The sequence below is a fragment of the Peromyscus californicus genome, unplaced genomic scaffold, assembly GCF_007827085.1.
Source record: "Peromyscus californicus insignis strain IS unplaced genomic scaffold, ASM782708v3 Scaffold_3__1_contigs__length_106647218, whole genome shotgun sequence".
NCBI classification, from domain to species: Eukaryota; Metazoa; Chordata; class Mammalia; order Rodentia; family Cricetidae; genus Peromyscus; species Peromyscus californicus.
The window spans coordinates 73,390,361-73,411,733 of NW_026294551.1; the positions used below are offsets into that span (position 1 = coordinate 73,390,361).

The window sequence follows — 21,373 nt, forward strand, 5'->3', positions numbered from 1 at the left end:
AGATGGTAGGCCAAGAGAATTTCCCAATCTAGACCTTAACACCAAGGCTGGTGCTGACTATCTGCACCGGTTCTGGTTCTGACAGAAAGAGAGCGAGCCTCGGGAGGCCTGCTCCTCCTGCGGTTTGAAGCTTCAAGCGTCCTCAGTGTTTGGAACAGAGATGAGAACGGCTCATCCCGTGCACAAAGTTACAAGCACGCAGGCACAGTTAAGGCTTTAAGACACAAATAGAGACAGCTCGGCAGGTTCTCCTGGTTACATCTTGTGAGAAGAAACCTTCACCAATATTCTGAGCATATTATACAATTTTTAAAGTCAAAACTTACTGCCATTGTTTTGAAAACAGATACAGGAATTTGCAGAAGCTTTTCAGTGAGAACTAACAGCAGTAGTCTTACTTTGGATGTGAAAACACTTGTGGATGTCTGAAATCACGACACTTCAACATCTATTTGTGTTAAGTTTGTAATCAAAATGGTGATGTGGAAAGATACAGTCAACTGTCACTTTAAAACACACAGGAACTGGACATGCTGTACATTTCTCTTTTAAAATGTAGCTTGTATTACTTTCCACCAATCAAAACACACATAATAGATTTTATTATAAAACATTAGGCAATGTTACTTTTGAGATATGCAATTTGAAAGGTCACACCTGTATTTACTACCAGCATGAGACACCGGAGGAGTCACATCAGAAACTAACCAGACAAACTCATACACCATTATTATGACTCACACATCACTCAGCCCAGATGAAACCAGTGTTGTGTTTTTGTTTTAGATGCTGACCCTGGCTGTCAGCAAGGGCCTACGGAGGGCTTTCTCCTTCTAACACAAGGGCTCTGGGCTTTGTGTTCTAAAGAGGAGAGCACAGCCTGGCTCCAGTTGCAGGCCCAAAGCTGTGAGGCATTATGTAGCCTGTGCTCTGAGGCCGCTCTCCTCCTCGGGCTGGACACGTCTGCCCTCCAGACCTGTGCTTGAAAGGGACAGACCTGAAAGGGGCAATCATTCCACTTTTGGCTGAAAACTAAGCCAACAATAACAACAACAACAAAAACTAACCTAGTGCAAATTCCAGATAATCATCAATTACCTGGTTTATAAAAATACATGTCCAAAATAGTGACTTCCAGGGTGTGTACAATATAAATTACAAAAATAAAATAGAAAAGATGAAAAAGTTGAGCACATTTCTCAGTTCTTCATCCACCTTCGGCGTTCGCCTGCAGAGGTCAGTTCAAAACCATTCGCATTGTCCCAGGACCCTGGCGAATCTAGGCTCAGGAGGGAGGACCCTGAAACTGGGGTGAGGTATTTCTTTGGAGCTCTGTGGCCAGTCACAGGTGCACCTGCCTGATGGAAGGGGTCTTTGCATGAGACCCTGTCCACAGCAGCACAGGCTCCATCCACAACAGGCTCATTGGATACGACGCAGAGTAAGGGGAGAGCAGAAAGCTGCTCCACTTACGGGTATCTCCTGTCAGTGGGACCCTGGACAAATCTCTATCATAGCATGCTCCCTTTACAGTGGAGGCAGACAGTGCAGCTTAAAAGCTCACTTTCTATACTTCCTCTCTTCAAGACAGTCTTAGTGAAGTCTTTGAAAAGAATGTGCCTCAGAGAGAAGGCTGCAACTGTAAGATGTTTACATATGTATAGTGGTAACATTCATACCTGTGACTTCTGGCTTCCAGGGTCTAAATAACCTGAAGCCATAAACAGGTGTTTCTGCCTCCGCCCACACTAGCATTTCCACTTTGTACCTAAAAGTGTCCATACATGATAGAAAGCTAGTCCTTACTTCAAGATGAATTTTGTTCACTAAATGTTCCAGTGATCAGACCAACCATTAGGACACAAGTGGTGCAGACAGAGTCATGTATCAGATATACTTTTCACCAAAGTTCTTATCAAATTTCCTCCCAGAACACACTCCATAGCTCCCAAAGTAATTGAACACAAGATATGAATTGTTAACAAAATAAGCTCGAGGGAGAAAACACTCTGAGCACAGGTAGCCAAGGTATGACCATCCCAACTCCATTTCTGCAGCACAGAACACTCAGCATCTTACTACATCCTGAGTAATTTACAGACCAGGATCTGAAAGAATCGATTTCAGGTGAGCAGTTTTAAATCAGAAAATATTCAAGAGTGGCTACTTTCTAGGGTATTTCTTCTTATTCTCCTGAAGAATGTTTCCAGAACATTCATGGATTTCCCTTAGGAAAAGGAAATGCCTCCACAAAATGGAAAATGGCAGCAGCAAACAGGCATAGTGAGTGAGCCTGGCCTCCTAAGAGACCACGTGCTCTTGCTGGACGTGGCTTCTGTCAGTGAGAAAGAAAGTTTAGGAGGTAATGCTACAGAAGGAAAGGCTGTGAGACCCAATCACCTTTCACCTTGAATAAAGAGAGAGGAGCAAAGAATGGGTGGTCTCTGCGGAGGGAAACATTGCTCACTGGCTGTTCTGGAGAGGCCACTGTCAGCTTTAGGCCAACACCAGGCAGTGGATTCAGGAATCTCTGCCGCCAGCATTCTATTGAGATGGGTGCTTTGTGATATGCAGGATTCTAAATCCAAGTCCAGAGGACCAAGAAAAAGGAGATGCGTGGGCAAGATTCAAGGTGACGTATGTCTTAAGCAGCACGAAATACAACTGGAAATTTTGTCATGCAGAAAAGCTGTATGTAAAGTTATCCCACACTGGGTAGTTTAAAGGACACAGAGTGTCTATATAAAGAACTTGGTTTTAGCAGCGGTAATTCTCAGCCCAAAACATCACAAATTTAAGAAAAGCTGTATTTTTATTTATTAAATAAATTTAATTATATTCCTTCTGAAATACAAAAGATAGAATAAATCATACCATAAAAGTGGGTAAGATATGATAATATGACGGTGGCCAATTAATACACATAAATCTATTTTTTTGTGGACAGACACCAAATTACTAAAGAGGATTAAGAGATTATTCTAGAAGCAGAACTACCTGGAAGATTATTTGGCATTTAAATACTGATTCCCAAAGTGCTACATGGGCAAGTTCAAGCAAGCATTTGTGGTCACATGCATACGAGTTCCCACGGTTACACATGAGCTGTCACCACGGACACCACACAACTTGGAAAAGAAACTCATCTATTCTAATTGCTCACCTGAAATGACCTTGAACAAAATGTCTAACAGTGTGGTTTGTACTTTTTCTTCAGACATAGTCTGCCTCATTTTATAGTCTAAGCAGGCAATCCTATTGGAACTGAGCAGGGGCAAGGCATCGTGTTTCTTACATGCAGAACATGGAGTTTTCAGTTTGGTTCCATCAACTCCCATGTGCTTCAGGGCCATGGAAGCGAGAGTTCCTTCACAGACAAGCGCTCTGTCTCCAACAGATCATCGGCAGCCTTCAAGGGGTCCTGTGGAGGCGTCGAGACTGCTGTCCGTGTCTGAGGCCAGCGTGTGCTCAGTGGACATGGACGAGATGTCGTTGATGGATGACGACTGCGAAGGTGTGGACTGCGAAGGGGCGGTCTTGCTGCTTACTGCTGCATCTGTGCTAAGAGAACCACACGGAATAAAACCGAGGCGCAGCGTCCATCCCGCACAGCATCCATCCCCGCACAGCGTCCCGCACAGCAGGCCCGGGGCTCCAGGCCACTTCCTGACTCTGTGCTTTGCAGTTTCCTGATCCTAATGATCAAGAAACCAAGAGCTAAGAAACCAGTCAACTATACTTTTGAGCGTCTAGGATTTTTCCTTGGGTCCTTCTTTGGTTCAGTTTCCAAACAGTCTTGGCTCTCCCTACAATATTCTCTTTTTCTTTCCTGTGGCAATGTGTATGTGGTCACATATGATCATGTTGATTACTTAAAAGACACACCCGCTGACTTCAAACATACCTTACAAAGAAATGGATGAATTTATCCTACAATTAGCACAGGAAGCTTAGGCCTGAGTGGGATTCAAATGTCATGGGACATTTCATTTACAACAGACATACCACATCTACAGGAAAAAAGCATTATGATTCAAGAAATCTTTTGTGATAAAAATGCTTTCTGAAATAGATACCCAAAAAAGAAAAAGGTCAGTGCCTGCCATGAATTTTATTTTTGTTTAATGAGTTTAAAAACTGTTATTTTAATTTCAAAGTTAAATAAAGTTATCCTATTTCCTACTACCCATGTGTCAGTGTGGCCTGAACAAAAATAAAACATGCAGGATCATAGGTCTGCACAAACGCCCTCCTTTTTCTGAACCGAGGGCCACTTATTTTAAAGTCTGCAAATCCAGTCTCTTCCTCTCTAAACAGCGGACAGCATCTGCTGCAAATCACAACGGGAATGTTTCAAAGGCAGTTAGTTAGTTAGGGCCTGCCACCTCAACAAAGTGACTGCATCAGGTGGCTGTGTCACACCAGGGTGGCCCAAGTGGCATTAACACATCATTGCCATTTATAAACATTGAGTAGACAAAATATTAGACAACAAAAGTAAAGCAATCACCAACCTGAAGGCTGGTCCTTCACACCATTCTTGCTTCTTTCTTCCCAGTCCATCACTTCTTTGTAAATTAGTTCTTCAAAGAGAAACAGAAGTTACGATGCTGTGCTTCCCCTGCACCTGAACTCTGCCTCCACACCCCTGGAGCCATCCCAGGGCACCAGGATTCCTCCACTTCCTTTGGCTACCACATAAGTTATCAGGGGATCACATCAGCATACTGCAAGCATACACTGTGAGCATTGCCATGATGAGTGTGTACATGTGTGGGCCACTGGCATGCCAGTCTGGAGAGGCTATGATCAATGTTGGCCTGTGCTGACTGTGGGCCTTAGTTCCCAATGACACTGCTTCTGAATGAAAACTTTCAAGTCTGGTTTCTTTGTTAACCAGCTTAGTTCACTGAGGCTGTGGGGCTCATCTTAAAGTGCTAGTGATACCTTCTTGCCTTTTTTGGCAATTTCCTTCAAACTAGATTTAAAACATAAAATGATATGCCTTAATAGACAAAGACATGTCCCACAGCTGGGCTCCCCCACACCTGCTTAGAAAGGCATCTCTGCAGGGAATATGGCCTGTCCATTGGGTTCGCTCGATGAACTCCCATGCTATCAAGATGAGGGTAACACTGACTTCACATCCACACATCAGCATGTGATCATGGAAAGTCCTTGTGTCTCACCTGAAGCAAACTAAGATATCACACATGTTCCACTCTGACACTGCTAGAGTCACACTCTTCCTCAGCTGGGAAGTGGAGAGAGAGGATATTGGGGCTTCTGGGTCTCAAGGTCCTTCCCAAGGGGCTAGTATCAAAATTAAGTGAAAGCAGGTTCTGTAGGACTATGAGAATGTCATAAGTAAGGATCAAAATACGCTGCTTTACCTTTCCACTCTTCAATCGCATGCTCTCTTTCTTCCAACTGTGCATCATAAATTTGAGGCGGTGGCTGAAAATTAAATGACACGTCAGGTCAATAGCTCAAAACTGATGGGACATGATGGACAGATAACACTACTAAGAATGTTTTGAATCTACTTATAACATGGATTTAGCTTAATTAACATGCAAAATTTTTCTTGTAAGCATAATATATTTTATCAGTTTAGTTAACCAAAGGCAAGCTATAAATAATAAACCTCAATAATCATATGACCTCAAAATGCTCTGCAAACACAGCCCAAAGGAAATTACAAAGTTAGTAACCATAGGCAGCTTAGGTTCCCAGGGACAAGGCCGTGTGGGAGTAGAGTGAGGTGTGGTACTTTCTCAGAACACACTTTAGTTTACAATTCTTTATGACAGGACACCCATGCCCAAGCCACAGCTCATGAATGGAACATTCCACAACTGGCTGTTCATAAATCCAATTCTTTTGATATAACATAATGTCAAAATGGCAGTGAAATCTATACCCAGGACACAGCAGTGTGTTCCATAGCTGGCATGAAGAAAATGCCCCACTGTGTCATTATCTTACTCATAGCTAAAGATCATTCACACAAGTGAGGCCATGAAAAACAGATGGGAGGTGAGATGCCTAGATGCAATGGGGAGGCGTGAGCTAGTGTGTCACTTGGGGAGGCGACTTAGCCTCTCTGATTCGTAGGTCTGAGTAAGATATAAGCAAAGCCCATGGCCTAGTACCAGGCATGAAGCAGACGTTCCATGCATTGTTATTGCATGTCAGCTTTACAGAGGCCATCTAGACCGCCACAACACACTCACATGCACTCCTGAGTGCTCAACTCTGCAGCTATAGCCCCAGCAAGTGCTCCTGGGGTACCGACCAAGGCTTCAGATAGTACTTCTTTTTCTGAAGGGAGGGCCCTAAAATCAACAACCTGCCATCCTCATGTAGCCATTTTGGACTAACAGAGAGAAAATCCAAAGACAGTGGGCCCTGGATATGAAAGTGAGCCCTCCACATTGACATCGTTTCCAGACAGACACTTACCGCTTCTGCTTCAGCAGGGTCATACCAAACAGTAATATACGGGTGACGCAAGGCTTCGTCCACAGAGATCCGCTTGTCAGGATCAATCACTAACATTTTTGATAACAGATCTCTGGCTTGACTTGCTAGGGTGCAAACAAATGACATACTTACATTGCTACCATGGAAAAGAGGAAACCACACAATAAAGAACCAACTGTGAGAGTGGAGGGTACAGAGATACGCTGACTTCAGGAAATGTTTAAGGGATTCCAGATCAACACAGCTCACAACCTTTAAAAAGTCCAGTGGCCACCATTACAGACCAGGCTTTGAGCATGTGAGATGAAGGCACTGGGGTGGCAGCCTCAGAGCAGTGTCCAGATGACCTGAAGCTACGAGGTCACAGCAGAGAAGATGGCAAGCACCTCTCAGGATGGTGCTGCCAGGGGTGTGGACATGAAGTGCCAAGAGGATTCTTCATTTGTGTCGCAGTAGAACAATGTAAAAACCTTCACAGTACCCACAGTCCCAGAGCACAGCTTGCTTCACAGGTTTCTCTGCTTTGCCTAACTGTATACAATGCTGACAGTATACACTTTTTGTTTTCAATCTAGAGGTTAGTAGCTAGGAAAAAAAACAAGCTCAATTTAATTAAGCAGAAGGCTCAGTGAGGTCTCAGCAATGAAGAGTTCACAACGTACACAGCCAAGGAAAGACTGGGTGACCAAGGTGCTGCTCACCCTGGGGTAGAGGAAAGCAAAGTCATTGTTTTTTCTCAGGTGATCACATACTAGGAAGGGCACAGAAGGGTGGGGAGGGCCTTTCCCACTGAACCACACTCAACAGTTTCTGTCTGGAATTCTTACTCAAGTGTTCTTTATATTTGAAAACGTTTTGAATTCGGATCACTGACATCACAATGAGTCGTGTGTGTGTGTGTGTGTGTGTGTGTGTGTGTGTGTGTGTGTGTGTGTGTGTGTGTGTGCGTGTGCGCATGCTCACGCACCCACACCAGTACACATGCACATGAACGTTTTGAGGGTGTGGGTACCATGTACTCTGAGGCTAGAGGAGGGAGTCAGGTGACTTTCTCTATTGCTCTCCCCTTTATTCTTTTAGGACAGGGTCTCTCACTGAACTGGAGCTTCGATGCAGCTAGACCGACTGGTCAGCAAGCCCCCAGGATCCAGCTGTGTCAACCCCAGGGCGTGGGGGGTTGCAGGCACGCCTGTGCTTTCTGTGTGACGCTGGAGACACAAACGCAAGTCCTCACACTTGCAGCCATCTTCTCACCACAACCTCAGGGCTGTCCAGAATGGTCTGGACATTTTAATTTTGGCCAGATTTTTCGACCTTGTTTTAGCAAGGTCAAGACTCTTGGCCTTTTAAGTTTTTACTCTGTGGTAACTTTGGATGTCAGTAAGAGACTCCATTTCAGGGTTTCAGTTACTGCCCTTCCTAACATACATGGGTTTTACAGTTCAAACGTTAGAGAAACAAGTGTAGCATAAAAGAATGCCTTACTTTTTATTTTGTCTCGCTCAGATTCTGATGGAAATATCCAATCTGGAAAGAGCTCTTCAAATTTGATTCCAGGGTACTTTGGCCTGTTTTCCACATAATTCCTCACGGTTGGCTGAAGTTTCTTCATGAACTCTGCGGATGGTGTTCCTAGCTGTTCAATAACTTTATTCCACTGATCAATATCTAAGGATTCTCTTGAGGAAAATAGAGCTGAAATGCTTCACAGTCATAATACATACAATACCATCATGCAAAGGAAAATTATATTTATATGGACAAGTAAGTAACTAGGCCACCCCACAGGATCAGCAAAAACATTTTGGAATAATATTTAAATAAAGTTTGGGTTTCTAAATTACTTAACAAAAATTCTTATTCTCTGCATCTTAAAAACTATGATCATGGTTCATTAAATCAACATAATCTATGTTTTTCTGTTATAATTCAAAATGAAATTATGACAAAAATGATTTAACCTATGATATGATTAAACATGAAATAAATAAATATTACATAAGCAAACTGAAATCAATTTTCATACTAAAGCTATCTTAGACTCACAGGTCTCTGAAGGAGAGATGAGCTCGAGAGACCATGTGACCTCTCTCACGGCTGGGCAGCAGAACCTGTGAGACAGGCTGACCAAGAGAAGCATGGAGAGGGAAGGGGCAGGGGTCCAGGCCCTGGCCTTCCCCACAGACCACACTCCTTCCTGAAACTGCCTTAGACAATGGTGCTTTCAGAGACCATTCTGTTTGACTTGGCACTGGGCCATCCCTTCAGCATCTAGTGATGTGCTGTTCCTTCCTTTCGCCGTACATGACCTGGGTTTCAGTCAGTGTGTACTGCCCTCTCAAGGTGACACCAGCTTTGCCTAGCTCTCAGGTGTTCATCAGGCTGAGGGTGGCGGGGACAATGTCTGTGCAAAGTGACACTGCAGCTGTAAACAGTCACATGAGACAATGCAAGCTAAGGAATCACATAAGCAGGAGCTTGGAAAGTGACAGGCTTTCTCAGAATATGCATTTACACCACTGGACATCGCCTAGGGCCAGCCACACACACTCAGGGTGCTCACTTGGAGGACCTACGCAGGAAATGGGTTCAGAGGGTGAGATCCTGAGTGCTCTCCTTCTTCTCTTCTCCTTTCACACACTTTGACAAATCGGGATTATGCACACATTTTTATTTAGTTGCTTAGCCAAAACAGGGGACCTCGCTCATATTATCCCTCTTTCCGTACACTTTTAACACCTCCTCCTTATACTCATTCCTCACTGTGAAGACTAATCCTAAGAGCGATGTGTTGCCCCCACCCCCATATCTCTGTGCCACTTACACTGGGAACCATCTGGGCTTCTGGCTAAAAGCCAAGCCCACCTACCTTCCCCTTTCACCTACTGAAGGACGAGGGTCTTATTCTTATTTCCTGCTGCTCCACCCCCAACCTGATCTCTACCAGAACCTTCTGTCATCATGCAGACACGATGCTCTCTTCCACGTTAACAACCACCACTTTCCTCTGACACCCTAGCCTGTTGACTGATACCTGTATCTATTTTTCTCTCCTTATCCTCTCCTAAACAAATTCTCATCAGGCTTCCCTCCCCTGTCATTTTGAGAACTGTTTCCATTAAGGTTGCCAGGGGCAACCACTAAATCCAATGGTCAGTTCTGAGTCCTTCTTCCTTTTCCTTAGTTCCTGATCCTTTGTTCATCTCGTCAATGCTTAGGACCAGCTCAAGGTTTCAGTGCTATCAACAGACCAATGATTTCCACATTCCTTTTTGTATTTCAGATCTTTGCCTTGAACTGCACACTTGATAGATCAGATACTCCGAATCCACAAAGTCATTTGAAGGTTATACCCTCAGAGCAGACTCCAGGGCCAACCCACTGGCCTGGCGTGAGCCCCCACCATCTCTTTCTGGGTGACTAACAGCCTCTGCAGTGTCTCCTCTTTTCCTGTCCTCAAGTCAGTTGGGCAGTGAGCCTTTTACACCCTCACTTGGATGAAGCAGCACCTAGAAATGGGTAGGTGCTCACTATATATATATAGTGATTAGTGGATTAGTGCTACAGGGTTGATTTGATTGATGGCAGGGAGGTGGCATGGGGTGGGAGTCGGGTTTACCTGGGAAAGCACGGTGGGCCTTTTAGGTGGCTAGAACACAGGTCTTTCATTAAAAAAAAATACGAAGCCATGGCCCAGAGAGGCCTGAGTTTCTCCAGGAGGCACAGCTGCCGTGGAGCCATCTGAACCTGGGCTCCAGGTAGCCAGGCTGAATCGTTTTCCTTCTCAGAAGCCACAGTGAGGACAGCAGTTACTTTTTTGCCGAGATCACGGGCAAACCTCTAGAGAACCTCAACTAGGTTTCTGGAGCCTTCCTATATCACCCAAATTTTCAGTCTAATCTTTGAAAAAGTGAGCAAAACTTTCTTTAGAAAATGATGTTAATTTCTGTGTGACTTTAAAGCACTTTAGGTGACCTTATATATAAAACATCAACTATTGTAACATGTTAATACATGAAGTATTTTTAATTATAATTTAAAATTATTAAAGTGTACCCAAAAGTACATATATTTTTTCATTTATTTTTGCTTTTTGGAAAAATTCTTTTTTTGTTTTTTGTTTTGTAGAGACAGGGTTTCTCTGTGTAGCCTTGGCTGTCCTGGATCTCATTTTGTAGACCAGGCTGGCCTCGAATTCACAGAGATCCACCTGCCTTAGCCTCCTAAGTGCTGGGATTAAAGGCGTGCGCCACCACTACCCAGCAGGAAAAGTAATTCTTAATGGAAAAAAAAGGTAGAAAACAAATAAGAACTGCACAGATTTCATCTTAACCGCCATGTGTAGCCCATCACAGTAACCACCCATCACAAGCCCACATAGTATTTCTAAGTCATTGGCTTCAGAATACCTCAACTTTTCCTTAGTTGATTTACTTCCAAAATAAAGGCTTATTTATAACTTGGAACAGATAAATCCAAGGTAAAGTTATGGAAAAAAATGCCAGAGAAATTATTAGAGCAAAATAAAATGCTATATTTAATTTTGTATATTTTATAACCTAGGAGGAAAATGTAAAGAATGATAAATACAAAATGAGTGGAATAAAATATTTCACTCTAAGCTCATGTTGTGAGGAATTTGTATTTTAAGAAAGCTGTCTTCATGAGATTATAAAAACTAGAGCACTTTTTGTGACGCACATACTCCAAACCCTGACTGCAGAGCCTGTTCCCTTGAACTATGGGTCTCCTACCAGACAGAGGTCACTACAAGCTTTCACAACACAAACAAAATCAAAGAGCAATGAAGATCTACGGGGTTAGAACACAGATGGGAAGCACACATGAAGAAGCATGTTAGCGTAAAGAATGCGGAAGATGGAGAATGCACAAGGGGAGAGACTAGCACTGCTGTGCTGTGGTCTGCCCCCTTTACCCTCCACGCCGACAGGACTTGCTGGCCACGGCATGAGTCATCTTTTGGGTCTAAATTTACCTTCCCCAGTGCCACAGACACCCCTCTGCCTGGAGCCTTTAGAAATGTCTATAAAATGTCAACAAAGCAACAAATGAGAAAGTGTAATGTATCGATCCTGACGCAATTTTCATCTAACTGTTTCCCTTAAGTCTGCTGCAGCTCTGACATCATACCAGTAACTAACAAAATCATTTATGACCTAAATCACACATGCATGTTAGCCTATTAAATTTAGACTGCACCTTTCCCAGTTAATTAATGGAATGAACTAATTTATAAAATAATATTTCCACTTAAATATCAGAATATATTGACCAAAGAGAAATAATTTTACATATCCAGCTCTGTCTGATGAAAGAGCTAATATGACTGGTTTAGCATAACTCTAAGTCTTTACAAAACTGTCACAGGTACTTGAGTGAAAAGAAGAAAATGTAAAACTGAACCACTTGGTCTGTGACACTAATTCAGCAAGTGTAACGAAGACCCTTGAGTACACAGTCTGCATCCCCACAGTTCCTTCTCAGAGTTCAGTAAGTAGGCGCAACCATGCTGCCCTTGGCATGGAAATCATGGCCAAGGTCAAGGTCCTGGGGAAGGATACGGTCAGTGCCTTGGAATATCACACAACCTTTCACCAGCTCTCCCATGATGCAACCCACTGACCAGATATCAACTGAAAATAAAATGAAATGATAAAATTATGAAGTGTCATGAACAAAACAAAAGTGAGAGAAAAGGAACTCTAACAGTGTACTAGACACACAACTGTGGGCGAACTGTTCACACAGCACGATGACTGCTGACCTCTACTTTAGTCTCCGGTTTGCAGCAATCTGTGGTTTAGTGCCAGAGTCCAATACTCTACAGCTTCAAAACAAAACAAAAGAAAACAAAAAAGGAACAAACAAACAAAAAACCAGACACAGAAAGTGCCAACAAACACGAAATTCTCAGGGCCACACCCCCAGCCCCACCCCAGCCTCCAAGGCCGAGTGCTGGGTCTCTCCCTGTGAAGGATACAGTCTCTTCCTGGGAACAGGACTTTATGGAGGACCATTTCTGCCATGATGCACCCGACAGACCAGATGTCCACTACCAAATATCAGGTGATTAAAAAACAGCCAGAGAGCCTTGCATCTCTGTTTCTAAACCACCTCCCAGACAAGGGCAGCCCCAGTAAACACTCATCAGGTGAACTTCAGTAAAATCCTAACACTGAATGTGAATGACCATTTTCTAAATTGCCACAACAGAAAGGTGGCAGCCAATAAGGAAGGACTGGACTCCGGGCAAGGCGTTGCTTGAGCCTGGCTCTGTGGTGTCTGTCCTCTTGTGTGGGGTCAAGCATGGGGCTTGGCTGAATCTTGTGCCTCGGCCAGGGAAGGGAGAGCTGAACACAGGCAGCTACTGGAGGGCATTGTGCCTCTCAGAGCAGGCCATAAAGTACCTATATAAACTCATAGTCAAACTCATCTCTACAAACTTCAGCAAATTTCCATTGTTCTCTCCTTTTCTCTTATAAATAATCACAAATATTTGTTCAGGGCTAAAGTTTAGCTTATATTTAGCTGACACTGCTGGAACAAGTGAACTTCTGATGTCAAAAACATCAGCTTTACGTGAAAGGAAACACAGTATTGTTCCGTTCACATCATGGTTAAAAAGAAGTAGTGAAACCAGTCTACAGTTGGCGACCAAGGGACACAGGTCCCAGGGCTGCGGGTCATGTGGGTGTGCCCACTGAAAGCTGCGCACCCAGCACTGCACTCCTGTGAGCACACGGTACTCTGATCAAAAGTGAAAGATTTTTAAGTCCAGCATGGCAGCACATGCCTTTAACTCCAGCATTCAGGAGGCAGAGGCAGGCAGAGTTCTGCGACTTTGAGGACAGTCAGAGTTGGGGAAAAAAAAAAGGAATTTGACAAATGGAAATACAAAATCAATGATTTCTTATCTGTGGACTACAGGCATCTACACACAGCACGGTGCTCAAGCTGCATCTCACATGGTCCTTGCGGAAGCACTACTTTACTGTTGAGTGCCTGTGGTCCTAACTACACTTACCATTCTCTTTGTAGCCCATGCCCAGGATGACTTCGGGAGCCCGATAATAGCGAGTCACCACATAGGGAGTCATCATAAAGTTGGTGCAGGCTGTCCGCGCCAGGCCAAAATCAAGGATCTTGAGAGTACAGTCTGATTTTACTACAATGTTGCTAGGCTTCAAATCCTAGAAAACAAATGGGTTAGCTATTTAAGGAATCACAGCATATTAAATACACAATTTCATATGTCAGTACTTGGGCCAGCGTCCCTGGCATCTAGGCTGCGTGAGCAAAGATGGTGCAGCAGCACCACTTCTAATGATGCAAACACAGCACCGGAAACTTCTGTGGGTGTTCTGTGTGCTGTGAGTGTGTGCCGCTTCTACGGAAGACAGGCCAACACAGCACCAGAAACTTCTGTGGGTGTTCTGTGTGCTGTTAGTGTGTGCTGCTCTGATTGCTTGATAAATAAAATGCTGACTGGCCAGTAGCCCGGCAGGAAGTATAGGCGGGATAAATAGACAAGGAGAATTCTGGGAACAGGAAAACTGAGGCAGGGGATGCCAGCCTGCCTGCCATCCAGGGAGCAGCATGTAATGGCACACAGGTAAAGCCATGGAACACGTGGCAACATATAGATTAACAGAAATGGGCTGAGTTTAAGTAAAAGCTAGTCAGTAGTAAGCCTGAGCTAATGGCCAAGCAGTTTTGATTAATATAAGCCTGTGTGTGTTTACTTGGGTCTGAGCGGCTGTGGACTGGGTGGGACACAGGAAAGAAAACCTTCAGCTACAGGAAACCACTCAACAGTGACAGCCTTCATCTGTCAAAGGAGACCTAAAGGATGGGGAACAGCCCCCATCTAAAAACTGTAGTGATGAGAAGAGTGTTCCACGTTACTGCCATCTGCTGGACAACTGGGGTAATAAAAATACAGCTCTGGATAGCTGTCAGGACACCTGGTGCTGTGTGCAAGGTGTCACTCCAGGATTGTGAGAGGCAACTGATGTCTGCCAAAGAAGTAAAGAGGTCACTGAGGTTTCTCAGCTCTCCCCAACACCCACAGACTCTCAAACTATCTAATGACTTGAAAGACTCATTTTCAGTGCCAAGATAGCAGAATCAAGACAGTTCTGCCTCTTCAAATCTCGAGGACCATCCAAAACACAGTAAACAAGAAACAAGTAAAGATACAATGACCCTCAGGTCATGCTAGACCTGCAGAAGGCTGCGGAAATGGTTACTACAACATGGCAGCCATAGGAGTGGCTAACAGATCCAAAATAAGCGAGAAGAGAAAGCTGTGTGTGTGTGTGTGTGTGTGTGTGTGTGTGTGTGTGTGTGTGTGTGTGTCATCCTGGCTTAACCACCACTACTGCTTGTTCAATTCATAGATCCAGAGCCACCAACTGAAGACAACTGAAGAGATGTCCTAAGAAGGAGGACCCTACACATCAGGACAAGTGTCTACTGTCTGGATTTCCGTGGTCCTCGCTCATAGGTAACAAAGCCATTCACAGAGGGAACGGGGAATGAATGGAAACTTTGGAGGGATGACTGCATACAAGTTCTGAGTGTATGCTGAGCTGGAAGACCCTAGGTATCACCACGCCTCCTCTACTTGGGGGAGTTTGGCAAAGGCCAGGTAGTAACTAGAGTCCGATCCAGATCCCCTCAGATGTTAGGGTAAAGATGGAGAGTAAACACAGACCTGGGAAAACTGTAAGAGAACATCACTATCCACCCCACAAAAGTGGGAATGGTTCCTCACCCTTTTTGCAATCAGCAGAAAGAACGCATCTGCACAATCAACATGTCAGTCCCAAGGCCTTACTACTTTTAGCATCTATACTGAACCAGGACAGTAACTGCAACCCTAGGTAGTGGTCACAGCCATTCTCCAGGATTCATGGGAGTGTCTTCAAGGACCGGAGAAGTGAATTAAACTGAGTCGTAAGAGGGACCCCCACCCCTGCATCCCTGAGATTTTGATGGTGGTACTAACATCTGTATCTCTACACTCACAGGGCAGTGATTCTCTTGAGCTGTGTGCTAAGGAGGCAGCTTCAGGTTTCTATCTGGCTTTCTCCATCTTTGCAGCTCTTACCTCACAAGCCAAGGAACCAATGCACAGGTTACTTGTGATGAGAGGCAAAGATGGGCAGACATTTATATAAAGCTTTGCACAGGACTGGGCAGGACTAAACAAATTAAAAGGGAACTCAGAAGAGGGAAATCAGTGCACTGAGTAATAAAATAATTAAAAATTTTTACACTCAGAGATGACAGAGCACACAGGCAACAAGAAAAAAACACTATTGAAAGAACTTAAAGATTTTAAAAGAGGTGTGCTGACTAAAATGTTTCCGAGAAAGACTAAGTACCGAGGGGATTCTAAAGAAACATGCTTCCCAGATCAAAGGGCCACATGCTCAGCTCATTTAGTAAGAAAATGTCCATATCGAGGCAAAATACAAAGCTATTATCTTGAAAGTTTCCAAAGATGAATAGGGACACTTACAAAGAAACAGTAAAGAGAGCATGAGAAAATTCACTGTGGTGGGTACCATGTCCACGACTGCAGGGGGCTGATGTGTAACCAAGAACTCCACAGCTCCCCATACTATTAACTGTGGGGCGAAACAAATCTGCAGCCTCAAAAATTTTCCCTCCTGCATACTTTATGTGTGAGCACGTGTGTGTGTGCACGTGTGTAAACATGTCATGGCACATGTGGAAATGAGAGGTTAATTTACAGGAGTCAGTTCCCCCCTTCTACCATGTGTGTCTCGGGGACTGAACCTGGGTCATCAGACTTGACGGCAGGCACCTTTTCCCACTAAACCATCTTGATGGCCACCACACACTATTTTAAGCAATTAACTGAAGACACAGAGCAGCCAGAGAAGGGAGTAAACAGAGAGAAGGAGACAATGAGGGTCAGGAAGTACAGAATCCAGCATGGGAGGGAGGTGAAAGAAAGTGTCAGGGAGACTCAGGGTCACCCCTGCATGAGGTGTCTGGGCTGCAGTCCAGAAGGGAGCAAGCCTGGAGATCCAGCATTTACTGGATGTATCTGAGTGCGTTTCACAAAGCGGTCCAAACTGTAGGGTATAAGAGTAATAAGAACACAGTGTCAGGCTGGTGAGACGGCTCAGCTGGGAAAGTGCTTGTTGTGCAAGCATGAGGTCCTGAGTTTGAGCCACAGCACCACGTAAAAAGCTGGATATGACCGTGCATTTGGAACTCCACACAGGGAAGAGAGAGGGAGCCAGATTTCTGGGGGGCTCATCCCAGTGAGTGACTCAAAAAACAAGATGGGCAGCTCCTGAAGAACCATACCTCAGGTTGACATATGAGCCTCTACACACACACACACACACACACACACACACACACACACACGAACATGAATAACACAAGGACACATAACACATATAGTCCTAATCCCCCTTAAAACAAGCAAATGCACAACTCAGAGAAATAGAGGACAAGTATTAACTCCAGGAACAAAACATTGAAGGGGAAAGAAATATAATCAGAGTATTAATATAAGGCTCAGTTGTGAAAAAAATTTCTATGGTTCTGATGATATAAAATACAACACTGACTCTAACAGAGCCAGACTATAACTGAAGTGGGAAGGCAGGGAAGAGACAGTGCCAGTCACAGAGATGGACGAGGAATACATCAACAGCTTATGTCCCAAACTGAAAAGGGCCAACGAGATCTAAACACACTGCCCTGAGATATGGACATGAACACCCAAGTAATTCACTAAAAGAACTGAGTATCGGGCTGGTGACATAGCTCAGTGGTGGAATGCTTGCCTAGCATGCGTAAGGCTCCAGTTCCATCCCTGGTACCACAATTAAAAAAAAAAAAAAGCAAAATCCAAAACAAACAACAGTAACAACAAAACTAAATTCAAAGTACACTTCTAAAAGGAGACAGGAATAGGAGCAAGGAAAAGAAGGAATCCAGTTTTCATAAATGTTTGTGTAACTATTCGATCCTTGATGAAAGTACAAATGCAAGCCAACCAATTTGTTTGGGAAGTTACACTGCTCTGTCAAGAGGATTTCGACTTTGGAAACTATTAGTTAATGACAGACGTGTACAGGCAGGCTGGCACTGGAGCAGGTGGACAGAGGGGCGAGCATCTGTGCAAAGCTGGAGGGAGGAGCAGCCGTCTCCAGGTGGCTGCTGGCCTGGTGGAGGCTTTCATTTTCCCACATTTTGTGAATTATATAAAGTAAAAGTGGGAAGGATGAGGGATAAAACTTCACCTTTTGCCCTGTATCACTCTAAAAACTTCAAATAATTAAAAATTTTGTTTCTTGTGAAACCATTTTTGTTCCTTCAAGACAGAGTCTTGCTATATGGCTTAAGCTGTCCTTGAAATTATGACGGTCCTGTCTTAACACCCTGAGTTCTGGGATTACAGGTGTGTGACAAATCAATTTAACAGCAAAACTGAAGGTATGTGTCTTTGTGTGAGGTGCTGTTTAGAAGAAGGGGTCAGCACTGCTTACGCTGGACAGTTGGCACGCTGAGGCTAATGTCATTCAGTTTAATGGACCTGTACATTTGAAACCAACTGTGGTTTCAGTGCTGGTTGGTTTCAGCGTTGGTATATCAATGTACTAGCGATGATGTACCTGTGTGTTTGAAATGTCTTCTCAATGACAGCTCACACCTTTCCCAAGTAGACACAGATGTGAGTGTGTGAGGCAGAAGTGTACGAGGGATCCAGAAGGAACTGGTAAGATATGGTGGAGGTGTAGGGCAAGGAACAAAGTGGTCACAGAACATTTTCTCAGGTTGTCAAGGGTTCTAAACACTGCAATAAGCAAAACATACACTTCTTTGACTCTGTCTCACCAGCTTGTAGGCAGGAGTGCTGTCCCTGGGCTAAAGGACCAAATATTCCATGAAAAGGCAAGTACATGCCACAGTTTCATGAAGTCTCCAGGAACTGGGGAACATTCTTCCTGCCCTTACCTTTCTGGCTTCAAGGAGAGAAACAAATAAGGGAAAATATTTCCCCTTCAAAAATTAATACAGCTTGTGAGTCTGGGAAATTATCACGATGCATACATTTCATTAAAGATCTACTCAGAGGGCTGAGAACACAGCTTAATGGTAAAGCACTGCCCCATTTGAACAGGATCCTAGGATCCATCCTCAGCATCACACAAGAGGCAATATATTTAAGAGACACTATGAATGCCTTCTGGAAGGCAGGTGGGTAGAGAGATGGCTCAGTAATTAAGAGCAGTTAGTGCTCTTCCAAAGGACCATGTTTTGGTACCTGACACATGGCAGCTTATAACTATCTGCAACTCTAGTTCCAGGGGATCTGATGATGCCTTTTCCTGGCCTCCATGCATGCATGTGCTACACCTACATAAATGCAGACAAAATATCCATACACATAAAAAATGAGTATCTTTTTTAAAAAATGCTTTCTGTATGAGGGAAGAAAACAGCATTGTACTTTATAAGCATCACATTGTTGGTGGAAAATTCAGTATCTTAAATAAAACTAAACTTCAGTTATTTAGAGGAATTTTCGAGAAACAATGATTCATTGGAAATTTTAATTACTATTTTAAAAGTGAACTTTGCCATCATACTGTTATCACTTGAAATGACCACTTGGTGGCAGCAAAGGCTACATTTTGAATAACAACTTGGTTGTGGGGGTGCACAAGGATATGAAACACTGAAATCCAACACAGGCCTTTGGACAGTCTGCAGGGAGGATCAGGTCTCTGCTTCCAGGGTGGAAGGGCAGGGACGGGGGTACACCCTGGGAAGCTTCCATTCAGTGGCTTGTGCTAGACCCAACCTTTCTTGGCACTGAGACCTAACTGATCAGAAAGAACGCTGCCCAATGCTCTGTTTCAACAGGCTTCATTGTCTGTATCTCATGGTGGTTTCCCTGCAGAAGGGGACTTCTCACTGTTGGAGCAAAGAGTCTGGAGACCGTCTAGGCAAAATCAGCATAGAAGCAATTTAGAGAACGCTGTGATATTCCCAGTAAAACCAGTTATGATCTCTGCTCCTTGTCTCCTGTAACATGCTGAGCATTTTTTAAATTATTTTTAGTGATACATGCATTTGGGGAGTTTGTACAATGTGTGTAGGTTCCCCTGGAGGCCAGAAGTGGGCGTCAAATCCTCTGGAGCAGGCAGGTGTTAACTCTCTGACCTGGGTTCTGGGAACCAAACTCAGGTCCTCTGGAAGAGCAGCAAATCCTCTCAACCTCTGAGCCAGGTCTCCAGTCCCAGGTATTTTAAAAATTATCATGATTCTCTGTTTATACAGCAGTACACATTTTAAAAACCAAAAGCTTATCAAAGCAGTTCGGAGCATCAACCAACTCTCTCTCTGACCTTCACTTTCAAGTCTTGACAGTGACAGCTCCATTATGTTCCTTGGCCACTGGCGTTCTCCTGCCCCAATCTAACACGACTCAGGGTCATTGGTATTGTGGAGCCTTTTAATATTCTTGCACTTCTTCTCTAAGTTTAAAGTTAACGCAAAGTGAGAAGTTGAAATAGAAAACCAAAACTGTGGCTCCCTATCTCTGTGTCTACAGTGGGGCGTGGGCAAAACAGAGTTGGTCTGCAGTGTTTTGAACAGTATGACTCCATAGTTTAACCTGGCTTTCCAAAGTATCAAATTTAAGGAAAAAAAGGAAGTTCTTGGGGGTGGGGAGATGGACTGACGAGTAAGAGTGGTTTTACACAAGCATGGGACCAGAGTTCAAATCCCCAGTGCCCGTGTAAAAGGCTTGACATGGTTACACACATAATGTAAACACAGTACTGTGGGGCTGGGGAGAAGCGGAGTCAGGAGGATCACTGGGTTTGCTGGCCACCAGCCTCCCTCCAGGGAATAAGGCCAAGACTGAACATTTGATTGCTGGGGATGTCTTTCTGTATGCTGTGAATGTGTTGCTCTGATTGATTGGTAAGTAAAATGCTGATTGGTCAGTAGCCAGGCAGGAAGTATAGTACAGGCGGGACAAGCAGAGAGGAGAATTCTGGGGAAGTGGAAGGCTGAGTCAGAAGACACTGCCAGCCACTGCCATCATGAGAAACAAGATGTAAGGATACCAGTAAGCTACAAGCCATTGTGGCAACATATAGATTTATAGAAATGGGTTAATTTAAGATATAAAAACTAGATAGCAAGAAGCCTGCCACGGCCATACAGTTTATAAGCAATATAAGTCTCTGTGTGTTTACTTGGGTCTGAGTGGCTGCAGGAGCTGGGGTAATACAGGAAAACTCCAGTTACATTTGATAACCTCCCCTGGCCTCTAAACATATGTAAATAAGTGTGCACTCACACATGTACACATGTGCACACACACACTCACACTCTCTCATACACAAAAATATTAAGTTCTTTTATAACTAGATGACTATGACAATCAAATGATGATTACTTTTAAAATAAAGTTATTATGTGCTTACTTACTCTGTGAATTATACCAGCTGAATGCAGATGCTTAATGCCACAGAGCATCTGGTAGAGAAGGTATGACATTCTTTCATGGTCCAGTTCCATATGAATAACCTGACATAAGTTAGCATCCATTAACTCCATAACCAAGTACCTGAATATTCAAAAGAGACAAACCACATTCATTAATATTATTTATATAACAATTACTTCATGATTGTTAGATCACAATTATTATGAAATAGTAGGATATAATTATTGCACAGCTAGAGTAAAAACACAAGATGTTTCACTTTGTAAAATTTCCCAAAGAACACACAAACAACTAACTTACTCAGTGTCTTCCTTTCAAATTATAAACGAAGCAACTTTTACACCATGG

General features: G+C 43.7%; 1 protein-coding gene across 5 annotated transcripts in view; it reads right to left on the reverse strand.

Annotated features, from left to right (window-relative positions):
- Nucleotides 1-447: 447 nt before the first annotated feature.
- Nucleotides 448-21,373, reverse strand: part of Mapk9 (mitogen-activated protein kinase 9) — a 45,778-nt gene continuing 24,852 nt past the window's right edge. For 2 of the 5 annotated variants that reach the window (XM_052758090.1, XM_052758093.1), the window contains exons 5-12: nt 21,007-21,145; nt 13,532-13,697; nt 12,069-12,140; nt 7,972-8,154; nt 6,466-6,590; nt 5,394-5,457; nt 4,515-4,583; nt 448-3,556 (exon numbers count right to left, since the gene is read on the reverse strand). In XM_052758090.1, the coding sequence (XP_052614050.1) occupies nt 3,399-3,556; nt 4,515-4,583; nt 5,394-5,457; nt 6,466-6,590; nt 7,972-8,154; nt 12,069-12,140; nt 13,532-13,697; nt 21,007-21,145 (976 nt within the window). In that variant the 3' untranslated portion in view covers nt 448-3,398. Of the gene's footprint in view, nt 3,562-4,514; nt 4,584-5,393; nt 5,458-6,465; nt 6,591-7,971; nt 8,155-12,068; nt 12,141-12,487; nt 12,560-13,531; nt 13,698-21,006; nt 21,146-21,373 lie in introns of all 5 variants that reach the window. The other 3 variants (XM_052758089.1, XM_052758091.1, XM_052758094.1) reach the window with 2 other exon arrangements.